The sequence below is a fragment of the Jaculus jaculus genome, chromosome 14 (assembly GCF_020740685.1).
Source record: "Jaculus jaculus isolate mJacJac1 chromosome 14, mJacJac1.mat.Y.cur, whole genome shotgun sequence".
In the NCBI taxonomy this organism is placed as follows: domain Eukaryota; kingdom Metazoa; phylum Chordata; class Mammalia; order Rodentia; family Dipodidae; genus Jaculus; species Jaculus jaculus.
Window position 1 is genome coordinate 84,151,225 of NC_059115.1, and position 19,538 is coordinate 84,170,762.

General features: G+C 37.0%; 1 protein-coding gene across 4 annotated transcripts in view; it reads left to right on the forward strand.

The window, feature by feature from the left end:
* The window catches only part of Ap3b1 (adaptor related protein complex 3 subunit beta 1), a 242,170-nt gene that overhangs the window by 149,918 nt on the left and 72,714 nt on the right, over positions 1-19,538 (forward strand). For all 4 annotated transcript variants that reach the window (XM_045133439.1, XM_004651665.3, XM_045133440.1 and 1 more), the window contains exons 21-22: positions 6,734-6,806; positions 14,577-14,683. In XM_045133439.1, the coding sequence (XP_044989374.1) occupies positions 6,734-6,806; positions 14,577-14,683 (180 nt within the window). The remainder of the gene's footprint in view (positions 1-6,733; positions 6,807-14,576; positions 14,684-19,538) is intronic.

Below are 19,538 nucleotides of genomic sequence, written 5' to 3' on the forward strand. Positions count from 1 at the left end.
GTGAGACCTCATTCATTCCTATAGCTTCCATTATATTATTTACTTGGTAACAGCTCTCCATTTCCTTACCTCCAGATTTCCATTCCCAATTCAGACCAGAAGGCCTGCACTGACATTTAGTCCCATCATTCTTCCCTTCCTCCCAGACTTCCCTTTGATTCTGACTGTGATTCTATCGTATCTGTTTCTTCCTTTCCACCTCCATTACCTGCTTAGACCTTTGGCTCTGTGATTCTTTGAAGGTGTTTAGGTACAGGGGCGCAGAAGAAGAAACAGATGTAGATGAGTTGGTGCAGAGGATCTGAAAGCCAAGAGCAGTCAGATAAATGCTCTGGACTTCCCAGAGTTTGTTTAGATCACATCAGAACAGTCATAGCATGTCACGAATACAATTGCAAAGCAATATGCTTTTGATTAGTTAGCTTGTTTAAACAGAAAACACTCTACACAAATACTAACAGAATGGTTATGTTCAGAGTGACCTCAGTTCCAGCAAGACGTTCTCAAGAATAAACAAGAACAGGCTTCCCAGAAGGTTTGCTTTCTGGCTGCACTGTGTGCAGCGCTTCTTCTGTGCTTTGTTTTCTTGTTGAACTCAAGCTGGAGGGCTGCAAGCTATGTATTATTTATTGACGGACTACAGTTCTCAGACCAGTGCTGTCTTAGCCCTCATCCTTCTACAGAGCTGCTGGATGCCCCATGTCATTTGAGTTCAGGAACCCTCAACCAGCATGCTTAAATCTCCCTGTGCAGATTAGTCACTCTAATGGATTATTTAGGATTCTCTTATGAAATGTTATGCTTTACTGTTTCCATGCTTTGTTCATTCATTGGCACATTTAAACATTCTCTCAAATTTAATTTATTTACTTACTTGAGAGATGGCAAGTGGGCATGCCAGGGCCTTTAGTCACTGCAAGCAAATTCCATACATGCACCACCTTGTACATCTGGCTTACATGGGTACTGAATCATACCTGGGTTCTTAGGCTTTGCCGACCAGTGCCTTAACTGCTAAGCCATCTCCCCTGCCCCTCATTTTTTTCTTAGTACAGAAAATATAAGCTGAGTAGAAAGTGGCCTCATATCAGAGAGTGGTCCTTCCACTTCCAGTAGTTGGCAGTGACTGCAGGGAACTAAAATCGGTACTGATGGATGGGTCTCACTCCTGTGAACTGGGCAAAGGCCATTCTTGGATTTTCTGTGTTTCTCAGCGATTTGTCATTCAATTCCTTGTTCTTGTATTATCCATGAGGCACAAAACTAGTCATTGTTAGCAATGACCACAGAGTATTATTTTGTTTCAGCTTGAATTATTTTGACAGAAAAGTATATTTTCATGTGTAGGTGTTCTTTTCTAAAATGTACTTGAAATATTTTGAGTATAGTCCTTTCTATAAGATAATCCTTGGCCCAAAATAGTACCTATAGCAATATTACTTTTTATTTTTTTGTGAGAAAGAGAGAGCGCAAGAGGGGAGAGAGAGAGAGGAAGAGAGAGAGAGAGAATTGATTTGCCAGGGCCTTTAGCCACTACAGTCAAACTCCAGATGCATGCACCACCTTGTATGCATGTATGACCTTGTCTACATGCATTATCTTGTGTGTCTGGCTTACCTGGTTCTGAAGGTGTGCATGTGTGACCTTGTCTGCATGCATTATCTTGTGTGTCTGGCTTACCTGGTTCTGGGGAGTCAAACCTGGGTCCTGAGGCTTTGCAGGCAAACTCCTTAACCAGTAAACCTTCTCTCCAGCCCTAAATTATTTTTTAATAAATCCTTTTTGTAAAGAACTTCATGTACTTTACATAGTGTGAATGAAAAATATTTTTATGCAAAATAGTGGAGAGAAAACATCAGTGATACAGACATACTATATTGGGAAGAGATTCACATTTATATCACTATATCTTAACTTATAATCTGTTTAAAATAAGTTATGTTTTTAAAGCTTTCAGCGCTTTCTTTTCCTGTTCCATCTACACATCAGTATTTTTTACTTATCTTGTTATTCTGCCATTTGTGTTACTTGTGGTGCCATACACTACCTATATCTCCATTGTCTGGGCACCAACTCCTTGAGATAAATGATGACTTAAATGATAATTTTAAATCATGATTATTATGTACTGTGAATAACTTTCATGTGTTTCCTTGTTTACATTAACAACAGTTTAATCTCATAAACTGAATATAATGCATAATAATCCTATCTGCAAAAATGCATGTAAAACATTTAGTGTAGTTGCATGTACAGCTAATATTAACATTTCTATAACTGGACCACATCATTTTAGCAGCAGTTTTTAGCAGCTATGGAAAAACACTACTATCCCTATATTCCTAGCAGTGTTCACAATGCTCTAGCAGATGCCTATAATTATATCAGGCTTTATGTGTGTCAGAACTTTGCTACCCCTCTGTGAAAAGTATAGAGAAACCATTGGCATCTCTTAAGGGATCTCTGAACCAGTCACTGTTACAGTGACTAGCAACTGAATTCCTTTATAAAAAAAAAATCTTAGGTTCAAAGCTTTTATATGAAAGTTCTTGAGGCTGATATAGTTTGGACATGTGGTATGAAATAGACCATGGAAAAGTGTAAAAGGAACTATTTTCTGATTGGTTTCTATTCTATTTGAAGAACTGGAAGCAAGACTTAATTATATTTTCAAAGGCATTAATAATGTTACAGTTATGTGACTTCTGTGAATATTAAGGAATATTGATTTTCACTCCAACTGTTCAAAGCCTTGCCTCTTCCATTGTCTGTCTTTCTTAGTTTAGTTTATATTTTAAGTTCTCCAAAACAAAAATATCCTTTGATTTTTGTTGAGACCTTTAAAACAAAGGAAGCATCATTAGGCAAGTCTTTCTTATTGAAGTAGGGATTTCTGTAATAGAAAAGGTTTTTTTTATAGCCACTTATATTTCTTTGTAACTTATTTTTTAAAAATCCTTGTTTATTGTCATTGTACTTTTCTCTTGACACAAGTGTAAATATGAACATTGAATTTTTAAGATCAAATTTAGTAGATGATTTGAAGGAAAGAGAATCATTAAGTTGTCCTTGGTAGGTAATTCTAATTAAAAATATTTCATGTAAATATTGCGCTCTGAGGCTGGAGAGTAACTTTGAATTATGAATGGTTTCAAAAAATATTAGAGGTTTGATAAACTTGACTTTACATACTGCTGATTCTTTCTTATAGTTTTAAATTTCAAACCCCTTTATAGTAGAAGCATATATCAAATCTATTTCTTACCATATGTCAAAACTGTTTTATCCTCACAAATCTTTCACATAAGAGATCTTTAACTCCAAGATCTTTTATTAAGGAAATCTTAACATTTGCTTATTATGTCACATTTTTTAACCTTTTTATAAAAATCATGGAAATGAATGTGCATGAATGATCCAAGAAATATCTTTACAAATATATTGTTACACATTTTTGTTTAAATATTTGTGGCTTAGTAGATATTTGTAGGATCTATTATGTATTATTTAAAATGAAATACATTAAATAGAAATTAGCTTCTTCTTAACCTTGTAACTTTTTATTTCATTTTGAAAATGTTGATGTGTTGAGATGTGTAATCAAATACCATAGAAACAAACTAGAGATTTGAGGATAATGAATTGATAGTTATTTTTTTGCAGTGATATCTTAAAATCGGTGACTGTTGTCCTTATAAAAGTCTAATATAGTCACTCAGCTGTTAAAAACCTAATCCTCTATTTTAAAAAAAAATACAAAAACAAATTGTCTATCTTTCTGCTTGATCTCTTCTCACGTCCTAACACAATGGAAACAGTGGGTGATCTGTCAATGTGTTTGGTTTGTCAATGATGGTTTTGTATAAATATTGGGAGGGTAAGAAATAAAATTCACACAGTAAAATATGATTTCATCTGCCTTTTCTCCGCAGCTCCATGGCTCATGCTGCGGTGTGAAATTCTCATTTTACACACTTTGCAGGCGGAGCACATGAATTATGCATTGAGCAAGAAAAATCTCCTGCCTCAAGTCCTATATGCATTTACCCAGGTTCTGTCTCTATTACCAAGATGAATTGCAAATGGAGAAATGTTTGATGAAATCGAGCTCTTAACTTCTTTGTTTAAGAATTCAGATTTTTATTTTTATAGTAGATCCTTTAAGTATGAAAATGTTTTGAACTTACTATGGATTTTTTAAATGAAAAATGAAATATAATATGAGAGGAATGCCACACACATCATGAAAAATTTTATAGCCTTGATTCAAAATGCAAGGCTTTTTCTATCCAGTAGAAATGACCATTATCTATTGCTAATGTTGTGTTTCAGTCACTGGCTATTTTCTCTTTTCAGAAAGTCAGTGTAATTCTGTCCTTTTGAAAGCCTTCCTTCTTTCTGTCCTAGCCTTCTAATTAGAGATTATGCCAGTTTCACATGCAGTCTCTTCTGTGTTATATGTTATCTAATGTGTATTTAATAGCTACAGTTACACATTCTTCCCTTTGAAGTAGAAAAAGGTATAGACTTGCTTTCAGGTTTCACTTTATCTTGGTTTGATAGGTCTCTAATTTTTCATGAAGGGAGGCTACAGTTCTATGTGATGGCAATCACCTCCGTAGCTTAAAGGAAGCTGTTCCTTCTGGGCTCAGCATAGCGTTTTGATAAGGACACACTTATGAGCTCGTCCTGTTCTATGTTGTTTTTATTTTAAACAGGAATGACAGTTTCATTGAAATGGCGTTTTTATTCTGAACCTGTGTTCATTAACTTGCAACTTCTAAATTTCAGCCTCAACAACTAACATTTTTTCTGTTTTTCCCAGCCCTAAACATTGTAATTTATTTAAGAAGTGGGGAGAGATTCAAATACTGGTTAGTTTTCAAAAGGAATGAAAATTAAAACCCATCTAGATGATTTTGAATTTCCTATGCTAGAAATAATTAGTTGGTGGGAGAGGAGTAATGCTGATCTTTTTAGCTACAAATTTAGTGTGTATTCTTACATAACTGTTAAACAATTTTCTGATTACTAACATAAATGATGTAACAGCCCAACTTGAAACATGTGAAAATGTTTTTCATATTCTTTTTTTATTTTTTATTTTTTAGTTTTTCAAGGTAAAGTCTCACTACAGCTCAGGTTGACCTGGAATTCACTCTGCATTCTCAGGGTGGCCTTGAACTCACGGCAGTCCTCCTACCTCTGCCTCCTGAGTGCTGGGATTAAAGGCATGTGCCACCACACCCAGCTTTTCATATTCTTTTATGTGATGCTGTTGTTCATGTATGTTCACTGGCATGATCTTTAGTGTTCAAGTGGAAGTAATGGACTTCAGTGATACATTTTCATAGTTTCAGAAAGACTCCAAAACTATTCATAATAATTTGTATTAACACTCCTTTGGCAGATTACAAGTTATTTCAAGGCAGGCACTATGTCAGTTTAGGTAATCCATTGCTTAGCATAGAAATTGATGTGTATTTATTGAGTGACTTAACAGAAATATTTCAGTAAAAACTTAAGTTCTCATTTTGATTTGAGATTTCATGTAAAATGAAGCATAAAGATAAGTAACTGACACAGATATATTTGTTTAACATCTTCTTTGTTGGTCTCTAGTTGTTTATAGTGCTACTTAAAATTGAACTTCATCAGTTTTTTAAAGACGGGCAGATCTTTTCTAATGGGGTATTAGTTGAATCTTACTGCTATGAAACTAGAAGCAACTTAAGGAAGCACAGGATTTGATTGACTTAAAGGTTTGAGGGAAAGTTTCATGGCAGGGAAGGCATGGTGGCAGGAGCAGGAAGCTGTTCATCACATTGGTAGACAGGTAGCAGAAGACAAGAATAAGTGGGACCAAGGCTATAAAACTGTAGGTCTACCTTCAGTGACCCATTTCCTCCAGCAAGGCTCCACTTCCTCAGGGTTTCAGAACTTTCCCAAAGAGCTGTGGACCAAATGTTCAAGCAAATGAGATTGTAGAGAATATTTTACTTTAAAACCACAACAGTAAACCTAACCAAGTAGAACACCTCAGGCTTAGGGACTCTGTATTTTAGTGCATAGTAATGCATATTTCTTAACTGACTGAATAAGGAAAACTGTCATGGGAGGAGCCTTAATTTGAATTAGGTATGTTTATAATATTCTTTATAAAGCACTTAAGACCATAAGGGAACAAGAACCTAGGAGTGACATATGTAAATTGTAATGAGTATTTTTGGCCTAGAAGTCTGACCACAAACCAGTGTTAAAACACAGAGTATCTAGTATAGAGCCTGTCACCGGCTTCCCTCAGATAAGGCCAGCCTGTCCCAAGCCTGTGCAGTGTCAGAGTTGTTTGAGCTTTCTCTTGAGTAAACTTAACACATCTTCAAGAATGTATGTGCACTTTTTATTCAGAATCACATTGTACTTTTATGTTAGCAAATTGTCAGGTTATAGAAGAATTATTTGTATTTTCTTCTAAAGGTCTGACAGTCATTAGACACAAAATATTTTAGAATAGTTAGCTATTTATATAATGAGGTAGGAAGAAAAATGATATGCTGACACTGAAGTTTTGATTCACGAAAACACTTCATATAACCACATAGTATACAATTGATTTTGTTGTGGCTATTTGTAAGACAGAGGAGAAAAATGTATGTTTTGTAAGGTAAGGACACTTCATAGTTTTTTTTTTAAAACAATATGTGGAGTAAATGTGATATTTACCATTTTATAGGTCAAAGAAAAAAAGCCACAGCAAGATAGAAATCCTATTAACCCCGGAGTTTCACTTCTAGATCTAGATGATTGTAAGTGTTATAATTTAATCTTTTTCTTCTGTATTTAGAAGTATATTTTGTTATATATTTATATATTATATATTATTCATATATCTTAATGTGTCATGTGTTATAAAAGATTTATTGATGAAGGCAAAAATTTTTTCAAATCAGTGGTGTTTATATCTTTCATCTAATCATCATACCAGTTTTGTGTCCCATGAGGAACAATTAAAATTGACCAAGTTCATTTTTGGGTCTTTCACTTTAGTGATTGTCCCTGTATTCCTAGATCATGATCTGTGCTTTTTACTGTGAAAGTGCTGGTTGTGGGGACTCATATAATGTAAGGAGATAGATAGGGAATGAGAAGAACGTCTTCAACTTGCCACAGTCAGTTACAAAGCCTTTGTCTATAACAAAACTTTAACTGTGAAAAGCCTTTGTCCCAGAAAATATACTTCAAAGAATAAGAAACCTACAAATATTCTTATCTAAATATGCAAACATACTTACTCACCACTCCCTTCAATTGCTCCATATGTGAGAGCTGGAGTTAGAGTGGAACTAACTTTTTGACTGTGTAGATTTTGTTCTTGGAAAAGAGTGACAAGAAGTAAACTTTCATGAATATTAAACTGTTCCCCCTTTTCAATGTAGTTTTTCTCTGCAGAAGGTGAGTTATGTTGTATGGCTGTCTTCTTCATCATAGATCTGTTCTCTTTGTATTGTTTGCATGGTCTATCTTGAATAGCCACTGCAAATGTTTACTTTTTAAAAATGAGTGTGTGTGGGCTGGAGAGATGGCTTAGCAGTTAGGCACTTACCTGTGAAGCCTAAGGACCCTGGTTCGAGGCTCGATTCCCCAGGACCCATGTTAGCCAGATGCACAAGGGGGCGCACGCATCTGGAGTTTGTTTGCTGTGGCTGGAGGCCCTGGTGCGCCCATTCTCTCTCCCTCCCCCCCCCCCCCGCCTCTTTCTCTCTGTCGCTCTTAAATAAATAAAAAATTTTAAAAAAATGAGTGTGTGTGTGTGTGTGTGTGTGTGTGTGTGCTGTGTCTGTGTCTTATGTTGTGTGCATGCATGTATGCATGTATATGTGTGTATGTTGTGTGTGTGGGCATGCATTTGCCTCAAGAGTGTTGATCCTCTCCTTCCACCTGCTTTAAGACAAAGTCTCTTGTGCTTTACCTCTGGGAAGGCCAGTCTAACTGACATGCAAGCTTTGGAATTTTATTGGCTCTGCTTCCTGTTGCTATAGGTGTGTTGGGATTGCAGATTCGTGTGCCACTTTACAACACATACTTAATAGAAGAAAACTAAAATGTGTAATAGAGAAAAATAATTAGTAGGGAGAAATCAAGGGTAAAACTAGAACCAAATCAAGGGTAAAACTAGAACCAAATCTGAACAATTTTTACATATTAGCCAAGATTATAAGGTTTAGTATCCTCCAGTGTTGCTAAGGTTTGGAGAAATAGACACCACATATATGCTAAGAACTGGAATTTATGTTAACCACAATATGACATACTCCAAAAGATGAGTGTTTCATATTTTCTCGTGTGTGTGTGTGTGTAATCTAAAGGAAAAAAGACATGAAAGTAGAAGTTAGGGGGTGGTAAGTAAATGAGGAGTAATAGGCAAATAATTGTGATCAAAGAATAGTATATTAGAAATAAAAAAATAATGAAGCCCATTGATTTTTACAGTTTAACACATGTTATTTTTATAAATTGCAGCCATGGGGCTTAGTTGATAAAACACTTAAAGCTGGGCATAGTGGCACATGCCTGTAATCCTAGGCTGGGGAGGCAGAGGCAGAAGGATCCCTGGGGCTGGCTGGCCAGCTAGTCTAGACAAATTTGAGCTCCAAGTTCCGTGAGATACTCTGTCTCAAAAACACAAAATGGAGAGCAATTGAGGAAGACAATGGACCTCTGTCTTCCACAAGCATGTGTATGCATGCACACACCCATCCATACATAAATGTGTACTTAATGAACAAATGTACACAAAAAGCATATTGCAGCAAAATCTGAATTATTTTGTACATATTAGCACAGATTCTAAAGTTTGGCATCAACCCTTATTGCTGAGGTTTGGAGAGATATACACTGTATATATGCTTTAGTCAGAGTGCAGATAGGCACTGCTTTTTTGGAGTCATTATAGCAGCACCTATCAAACTTAAATTATATGTACGTATGACGTAGTAGTATCTATCAATGAAGTACAGAGTGAAATCTTATTCCTTCCTTGCTTAAAGCCCTTTAGTTTACTAGCTTACTTCTGCATTTGAACTAACGTATATACTCCCTCCTTAGGTCTCTAAGTTCATAGATGATTAACTGTTTCTCTTATCCACATTACTAACTATTCTACTGCCTTACACTGCTCAAGCATACTGCACAGCTTCTTGCCAAGAGGCTCCATGCTGCTCGTCCTGCTGAAAACACTCCCCTGTACCTTCTGATAACAGGCTAGAGGGCCCAGCTCAGAGTCACTTTACTTTTACACATTGCTATCTTAATCCATTTGGATAAATACCTTCAGCTAAGACACTGATAAACTGTAAGGGTTTGTTGTAATATTGTAAGTAAAAAGACAAATACAGAGCATGTAAAAAAAATGGAAATCTGTAAAATATAGTTGTTACAGGTTTTGTATGTAGCCATGGAAATTTCCTTGAAATTTTTTTTTTCAAATTTAATGATTTTTAAAAAATATTTTATTTATTTATTTGAGAAAGCAAGGGGGAAGAGAAGAAGAGGTGGATAGGGAGAGAATGGATGTGCCAGGGCCTAACGCCACTGCAGATGAACTCCAGACACACCTTGTGCATCTGGCTTACGTGGGTACTAGGGACTTGAACTAGGGTCCTTAGGCTTTGCAGGTAAATGCCTTAACTACTAAGCAATCTCTCCAGCCTGAGATAAAAAATTTTTTAAAGGAAATTTCACTCTAACTTGATTTTAGAACTCACATAATATGTATTTCTCTTTTTTAATACCTATATACTTAATTTTTCTTTAAAAAGTTTTCTCTAGTCATGTACTTGAAACTACTGTTGATTCAGTTAAGCCAATATTTGTGGACATATCTACAAAGTGCAGGAGACTTTGCTAGGTGTTATTTGCTTCAGAAAACAAAAATCTAGTTCTGGACCTAAAAAAAGTATATGTTTATATACCTTTGCATATAAGCATATAGAAAAGAATGGAAAGTAGAGTTGCAGAGTGTATTGAGAGAGGCAAACGCCAAATAGAACGCTACAGAGGTCTGTGGAAAAAGTATGCTCTAGTCCCATAGTTCAAGACAAGCACAAGGCTCCTGGCTTCATTCTAAATTGCCTATTAGCCCATAGTGGTTGTCTGCTGCCTGTAACAAGCAGTTTGTTTGCCACATTGTGAAATCTACCCTGTGGTGGCTTGAGCTCTCAGCTGATGAGTTAGATTAGGCTTCAAGAAATAGCAGATACTTCTTTACTTTCTTGCTTACTATACACTGTACACCAGGAACTGTAAATGCTGAACTTGACCATTTCTTCATTTAGGAACTATTTACTCAACACCTGCTGTGATGTAAGCCATCTGCTATAGGCCATAGATTCTAAGTAAATACAGCATTACTCTTACCCAAGAAACACTCAAAATGTCATGGGAATAATAGATAAGTTTGTGTGTTGGCTTTCCCCTTGCTGTGACAAATACCTGAGGAAACAACTATAAAGAAAAAGGATTTATTTTGGTTCATGGTCTATCTGAGCCATGGCCCACCTTGTCCATTTATTTGGGTAAGAGGAGGAAGTAAAACATGGAACAGGTGGAAGCATGTGGAGGAAGAAGATTCTCAACTTGCAGTGGTCTAGAAGCAGAGAAAGACAAGGAGAGGCTAGATACAAGATACCCTTGAAAGACCCTACCCTAGTGACCTACATCCTATAGCTAGAGACACCAGCTAAAGTTGTCAATACCTCCCAAAGTAATGGAGACCAGGCTGCCAACACTTGAACTGTGGGGGACTGCTCATATTCAAACCATACCAGTTACCAATTAGATTGCCACACTGAATGGAATAGGAGTGGGGGTAGAGAGTTCTGGTAATTTGACAAAGGTCCTGGTGTGTAACCCACCTCATATGATCAGCATTTAACCCCTGAGCTTTGTATAGGTCACATAAGCCAAGTGTCTAGGGGCAAGAGCAAGGGAGGGTTATCTAGGAAGACGGGAAAGAGCCACTGTCTCATGCCAGAAGTGTGCCTTGAGGACACCTGTACTTAGTATTTCCAGTAGAGACTGGCTGCAGTGTCGAATGAAATCAAACCTAATGAACTGCTTGAGGCGTGTTGCCATGCTCAAAGCCTTGGGCCTTAGCATCCTTTAACCAGTTTGTGAACCGTTACCTACTATTTCATTTTTATATTTTGAAGAAAAACTTTGATCAGAAGAATAATTGAATAATTCACATATTGCATAGATTTTAGCAAAGAAAAGAGTGTTTTGTAGAAAGTTTTAAAAGTAAAAGGCAGAAAATGAAATGGGTTTGTAATCTGACAACTTTGCTTACCATTGTGACTATTGTTCTGATTCTCCATGGAAGCAACTCCGCACCAGACTGATGGACTGTTTGATCAATTGCTTCTTTCCAGCCATTGTGTGGTTTCCCATACCAGAGCCTTGTGTTCTCTCAATGGACATTGAAGCAATGCATCCTTTTCATTTTAGCAGTGAAACTGGCCAATGCATGTTATCCAGCCAAGCTATAGTTGAAATTAGAGGCAGTTTCACATTAATTTGTTTTTATTATTTACTGTAAGAGACTGCTTTATGTTTGCTGAAATGAACTTCCAAACCAAGCACAGTTATGGAGGAAGGGATTTATTGCAGCTTACAGATCCAGTGGAAGTTCTGTAATGGCAGAAGAAGCTGGCCTGCCTTCACAGGCCCAAACACAGAGAGAGAAGCAGAAGCCAAAAAGCCAAAAGCCACACAGCACACTTTAGGAACTCCAGCTAGGCACACTTTGCATATCTTTAGATTGAGATTTGAAACCCACCACCACACCTTAAGATCCACCCAGTGACACTGCCTCTAGCCAGGTGGCTGCAGATGCAAACTACAAACAATAAAAAGTGAATATATTGGGGGCCATCTATTCAAACTACCACATTTACATCAGCATGTACTATTTTGAATGGATGAATGATGGATAGACAGATGTATAGGTGAACTAACAAATGGACAAACATACATTAAGAATCCCCCCTTCTCCCCCCACATAAGTCGCACACTGTTGTGAAAGGCACCATACTAAGGTCCTAGTTAGAAGAGCCAGTTTCTCCCTATACTTGCCTCACCATTTTCCTGCTTTGTGACTTTGGCAAGTCTTTATCTCTTTAAGCCCCAGATTTTAGTATACAGACATTTTCAAAGCCTTCTCACTTCCATTGCCTGTCAAAGCTGCTTTTCAGTTTTAATTTGTTTGTTTGAGACAGGGTCTTTCTCTGTAGCCCAGGCTAGCAACAAACTCCTTATCCTCATGGCCTGTGTCTCCCAAGTACTAGGGTCCCAGGTGTACCCCAGGCCCAACCCTTACCAGTACTTTGTTCCTCTTTCCATCTCTGTCCTTAGTCTCCTTGCATGGTTGTCAACTAATCACCCTGCATCATGCCACTCCTCTGATTAGTAGATTTTTAACAATCTCCTGCAGGTGTGCCCAACTTGCAAGTCTAAAGAATTCCAGGAAAGCTGAGTGAGGCCTAACCCATTTGTAAATGACAGTATCTTGTCACAGTGTCAAAAAAGTCAGACACCCCTGTGTTTAGAGCATAAATTCCACTCCCACATTCAATTTTCCACATCACAGCCTGTCTGTAGTATTCTCTTGCCAATAACTAAAGTACTTTTTCATGAAATATAATTTGTAAACTATATTATTTATTTTAATATTTTTATTTATTTATTTGCAAACAGAGAGAGAGAAAATGGGTGAGCCAGCGCCTTTTACTATTGCAAACAGTTTCCAGATGCATGTGCCACTTTGTGCATCTGGCTTTAAGTGGGTACTGAGGAATTAGTTGAACCCAGGCCATCATCAGGTTCTGCAAGCAAGAGCCTTAATCACTGAGCAGTCTTTCCAGCCCTTACTTTTTGAGTGTGGGTGCATATGTGGGGAGGCCAGGGGAAAATGTTCATCCTCTCTTTCTACCTTGTTTAAGACAGGGTCTCTTGTTATTTGATGCTGGGAAGGCCAGACTAGCTGGCCCACAAGCTTTGGGATTTTCCTGACTCTGTCTGCAATTACCATAAATATGCTGGGATTACAGATGGGATTTACATGGGTTCTGAACTCTGGTCAGCAGGTTGGCAGAGCAAATACCTTTAGCCCTGAACCATCTCCACATTCTGTTAGTTTATTTTTTTAAAAGATTCTCTTTTAAAAAATTTTAAATTACATGAACACAGAGATCATGTCATAAAAAGAAACATTTATTGTTACCTTTATGAATTAATATTTCTTCTGCCTAATTTACAGGACGCTATGCTGAAAAGATACTCTGAAAAGTGGTGTCAAATTAAGTAAATGTTACTCCCTCTAGTGTTAGTTTGGAGTGAGAATGTATTGGAAGATAAAACTTTTTCCACATTTTAATTTATTTCAATTTAGTGAACAGTTGAGAAAGTACTAAACACTAAAAGTCAGTAAGTCTGAGTGTGTTCATATAGACTAGGAGAAATGAAACCATGGGAGGACACAAATTCTGTTATGTAAATACAGTTATAGAAGGTTGTTCACATAAACTGTGGGACAGTGATGGCATCCATGCCGCATTAACAGGGTGGAAGTTGGAAGGTGAGTAGTAGAGTGCCTCTGGGCAGGTTGGCTAGAGTGCAGTTTTGGAGCAGCTATTCCAAAGAGCTAAAGCAGCTGAGGCCAGCGGAGCTGGAGCTGTTCCACACGGTAGCCACTACCTGCATAGAACTACTGCAATTTAAAGTAATTAAAATTAAAAACGCCTGCTTTTAGTCATCCTAGCTACAATTAGAGAGCACATTAGCCTAATGGCCACCATATTGGGCAGCACAGATACAGAACATTTCCTTTATCCTGGAAGGTTCTGTTGCACAAGGCTGAGCTAGACCATCAAGGACCTTGCATGCTTCATTAAGGAGTCGGACTTACAGAGTTGGTTATGAGCCATGAAGAGTTAAGCAGGCAAATATATGATTGGATTTCTGCTTTTAAAAGTTTTCTAACTGCAGGTACCTCTTCTCCCCAGCACATACCCATTTGGGCATGAATAAAACATTTCTATCTAGTACAAAACTTTGTGACAGAGTATAATTAGAAGGGAATTGAATTGGACAACCTAGACCCTAATTAGTTAGAGTGGAGAAGGAAATAGAAAAATGATTTTAACATCCTCTTAAACCATTTGGTGCAGCTGGAAAACTCTCTGGAAAACCATTGTTCTTTATACTAGTGTGGAAAATGTTTCTTCACCTTTTTCTTTTAGTGGACAATAAATGTCAGTGCTAAAAATTTTCCAAAACTGTTACTCAAGATATTTATATCCTTATTTGGTTATAGGTTTTGCCATTATGTTTTGAAAGCTAAAACTAATATCTGCTGTGACTTGATAACTTGACTAAATCAAGATGTTAAATAGAACTGTCATAAATTTATTAATCAAAGTAATTTAATTAGATATACTAACAAAATAAAAATGTTTTAATAATTTGAATTGAATTTTCATGCACATTTGCTAATTTGGGCCTTATTTTTTTTTTAACAGTTAACCTTGTATCCACTCCAATTGCACTTCCCACACCAGCTCTTTCTCCAAGTTTGATAGCTGATCTTGAAGGTTTAAACTTGTCAAGTTCTTCATCAGTCATCAATGTAAGTTATTTTTCTGTGATTTTGATAAAATACCTCTGATCATATGTTGCCTATGATCATTTTTATTAGAAAACAAATGATTGATGTGGATTCTTACTCTTCAGTAATGTCCCTTCCAGCAAAAATTCAATTCAGATAAGACCTTTTAATTTGTAAATGTTTCTTAAATTTATCTAAACTGTTATTCTGTCTCAATTTAATTCTGCTCGTTTCCTACATTTAATTATTATGTGCACATTTTGTCTGATATTGTTTTATGTCTGTGACATTCAGGGATTCTTTGCCACATTAAGGTAGTTTATAGACAGTCTGGTGTCTCTTCAGAAGGATATGTCCTGTGACGTATGTTGCTAGGTAATTTCATTGTGGGAATGTACGAGTGTGCTGTGCTATCTCTAAGCAGTACGTATGTGTGGTCTGTTGTTGACTGAGATGTCCTCATGTGGAACACTACTATCTCTGATATGTGCTGTAGAGAATTATTGTTTAAGAGCTAGGGGTTTTGCTCATGCTGGAGTTCATTGCTCTGGATTCAAGTCCCAGTATCAAAATTAATTAATTATTGTCTATATTAGCCAACTTTCATACCTATAATCATTCTATTCCCACCACATACATGTTTATTATAGGTTATTAAAATCTCACAACTGGGGCTGGAGAGATAGCTTAGCAGTTAAGCCACTTGCCTTCGAAGCCTATGGACCGATGTTCAACTCTCCAGGTCCCATGTAAGCCAGATGCACAAGGTGATGCAAGTGCACAAGGTTGCACATGTGCACAAAGTGGCACACATGCACAAGGTTGCACATGTGCACAAGGTGGCACACATGCCTGGAGTTTGATTACAGTGGCTAGAGGCCCTGCCATATCAGTTTTTTTTTCTCTCTCTCTTGCTGTCTTGCATTAAAAAAATGCCAGTCCACTGGACTTGTCTAAAAAAAAAAAAATCAAAAAACCTCACAACTGTTTCATTATAAGCACATAAGATGGCATTTTTCTTTGTGTGATCATCATAGAATTATTTACATGCCCTTGTATAGTAATTTTTTATGTTATTTGTAGGGTGAGGTGAGAATCTTGCCTATCACAGAATCATCTTAAAACTATCAACTTATCATAGTATCTGAAACTCTACTTACTTGTTTCTGTGTTAGCATGTGTCATATACCCACTAACCTTTCACTTTAAATCCAGTGTGCTGCCTAGGATTCATGATCTGTTTATGCACCTAACCCTCTGTTCATCTGTTGTCAGAAATCTACTAAGAGAGGCTGGTGGACAATCTTGGATCACCACCTGTAACTTGAATTGATCTTGTATACTCACTGAGACCCAGGCTTGGCTGGGTCACTTCTACCAGAAGTGAAGAAGGATATATTATTTTAAAATCTCTCCCTGGAGCAAACATGGTACACCAGGATCAGGCAACAGAATACTGAGAAAAGTGATTTGCATTTCTGTTCACATTTTGGTCAGCTTGCCTAGAAAGTACAGGTGATAACTGTTAAGCTGCAATATTCTTCTTGGGTATAGGATGAGCTTTTCTCCTAACCATGCAGAATTGAGTAAGTGATATTTGAGTTTTCATTTGCTCTTATTTCTGACAGGAAAGGACATATTAAAAGAGATGGGAGAAACATAGAAACTAAGGAGCTTTTTATTTATTCAAGTAATAAATATTTATTAAGCAGTTGTATTAGATGCAAAAAAGCAAAATATAGTCAGAAATCCATAGTAAAGCAGATACTTCCTTTAACAGAACAGGTGGTTCCTAAAAACTTAGTAGGTAGTTATAGCCTACAAATACCAACTTGCACTCTTGTATCAGAGCCCTACTTGGCCACTTACCAGCTATGTGGCCCTGGGCAGATAAGCAAGTAGCACCTCTATACCTTAGCTTCCTGTGTGGGTTATGTCTTCCTTACAGGATCTCTGTGAGAGTTATGGGACAACACTGCAAAAACCGTGGGTGGCACAGTGGCACCATTCAGTAAATATTAACTTATGTTTGGGAGCTGATATGTGTGCTGATGGACCGTATGCCTTGTTAGCTGTAAAAAAAAAAAAAAAAAATGCAGTTGAGATCAGCAAAACTTAGTAAGTTTCCATTCATCACAAAGTAAATGAAACATTTGTCCTTTTATAGTAAGGAAAACATTTATTGGGCTGACCTCCTTAAAGGAAAGAAAAATGCTCCATCCAAAGTTGCACAAAAAATAAAATAAAATAAAAGACTGCTGCATAAGGCAGCAGAGGGAAGAGAAACAGTTCACAATCCTCAAAGCTGATAGAATGGAACAGTCCAGCAGTGCTCAGGAGAATGGCAACCACTCATTCACCAGCAGCAACCAAAAGTCAGTTCACCAGTGTGCATCTCCAGTTGTTTTTATCTGTTAAATATTGACAATTATCTTCCTACCTCATAGGAGTGTGTTTGGTCTTTAAAATGAGTTAATATATATAAAATGTTAATGGCGTTGTCTGACACCTATTAAGTATTTTCTTTTAGTGCTTTTGTATTACATTGTTATAGATTTCTAAAGGGAATAAAGTGTGAATCAGAAAAAAAGTTGTTTTTTTTTTCCCCCTGCTGTTAAGGTTGCATGTGGGTATGCTCATACAAAAATAACTGAGTCCTACTGAAAGACTAAAAGGAGTGAGAATACTGACTGCTTGTTACCAAAACCAGTTAAAGGTTGATACAAACTAATAAAATCAGTATAAATCGCTACAAATGATGAAAATAAGAAACCACAAAGAGCAAGAGATAAGGGGCTACATGTTAATCATCTTTTTTAATATTTATAAGTCAGCTGGTGATAATATAATCCTGGAATCAAGCTTTTATGCTAAAAGAACATTTGTCCGAAGTTACAGAAGGTTTTGTTTCTAGCTTTAATTTAGTTTTCTTTTCCTTTTTTTTTTTTTGGTAGAAGGAGCTCATTTATTTCAGACTTAGAGTTCCAAATGGAAGTTTCAGCATAGCAGGGAATGAATGGCATGTGCAAATCAGCAGGGGAAGAAAGTAGTGTAAGTGAGCTTGCTAGTACTGATAAGCTTTGCTAATAAACCTCAAGGCTACACATTTCCTCCATCTCCCAAATGCTCTACCACTTTTCCAAAATACCAGTAGCCTAGGACCAAGTGTTATAAACATATTAGGTGACCGAGAACAGTTCATTCAAACCACATTATGCCCCTGGCACTACAGGCTCCTAACTATCTCATGATACAAATTGGATTTAGTCCAACTTTAATAGTCCCCATAGTCTTTATCAGCCCTAAAGGTCCAAAGTTGAAAGTCTGATCTGAATCTCAAGATGGTTTCTTAATGGTGAACCTGTAGAATCAAAACACATACTACATACTCCTAACACATAATAGCATAGCATATATATTCCCACTGCAACAAGGGAGGCATAATAAGGAAAGACTGAACCAATACAAGCAGGGCCAACACTAAATCATGCAACTTCATGTCAGGCATCTGGGACCCATGACAAAAATTTCTGGGCTCCAGTTTTCTCCCTTTCAGCCTTAGATGCTTGCTTTCTGGGAAGACCCACCCAAAGAGTATGCAGCTTTCCTTTGTGGCCATCTCATTGTCCTGGCATCTCCAAAGTCCGGGTGTCTCTATGTCTTGGCCCTACAGATCTCCATGCAGGGATTTCAACCCTGAATTATGTTGACCATTGATCAACAGCAAAAAACAATGCTGAAAATCCAGTGACCATCTCTATCCTGATTTGTCAAACTTCCAAAACCAGTACCAGGTGGGCTAACAAAGAGCAGGAGAAGTCCTTCAGTGTTCTTCATTTAGGCTCCTCCTTTTCTTTTTTGTAAATATTTTATTTATTTACTTATATAAGAGAGAGAGAGAGAGGGAGAGAATGGGTGCTCTGGGGCCTCTAGTCAATGCAAATACACTCCAGACACAATGTACCACCTTGTGTTTTCTTGAATTAAAATGAGACTGTCATGAGATAGGACAGTTTGTCTTCTGTATATCTGCCCATAGAGGCATCATATTCACAATGGTACGATTTTTGGATCACTTGCCGCTCTTTACTATAATGCTGTATGTTTCAATGCCATTATATTAGTCAGTTCTAATTAATTTTTGCTTTATTTTCTTTATTTTGCCTTTGTTTTGTTTGTTTTTGAAGCAAGGTCTTCCTGTGTAGCAAGGCTGGTCTCCAGCTCCCAGTCTTCTTGCCACAATTGGATGAGTGCTGGGATTACAGTACCCCTCCCCCATATCTGGCCTTTCTTGATTAGAATGTTTACTATAAAATGGGCAAGAACACAATATAGCATGCTTCATCACAAATCAGAATAGTGGTGAGGAGGATGAATGCTTGTAAGGGTGCACATGAGGAGCCCAGGGTTCTCTATGCCCATGACCCATCTTATCAGGACACTGTTATGTAGGCTTGTTCTGACTGATAAGACATTTTAAAGTGGGCAAATGATATAAATACATTGTTTATAGAAGAGGAAATACAGTTGATGATAGATGCATGGAAATGTTCAGTGTATTGATGAGGATAAATAACCAAATTTTGCCTAGAAATATCAAAAGCTTTAGCCTCTACTGTGTATTGGACACAATGATACAGGCTTGATATTGTACATCTTTTATGATAACAGGAAGTACATCTGATCATCCGTATATGGAATCATCAAAATGTCCTTCTCTTTGACCCAATAATCTTCTGAGGAGGAGATAATTAGAAATGTGTGTGTTTGTTTATAAACCTAAATATCTAAAGATAGGAGAAAAAATGATAGTATAAGGTATGGCAAAAATACTATAAGACATTTTGTATAATCATTAAAAATTGTTTTATTAGCA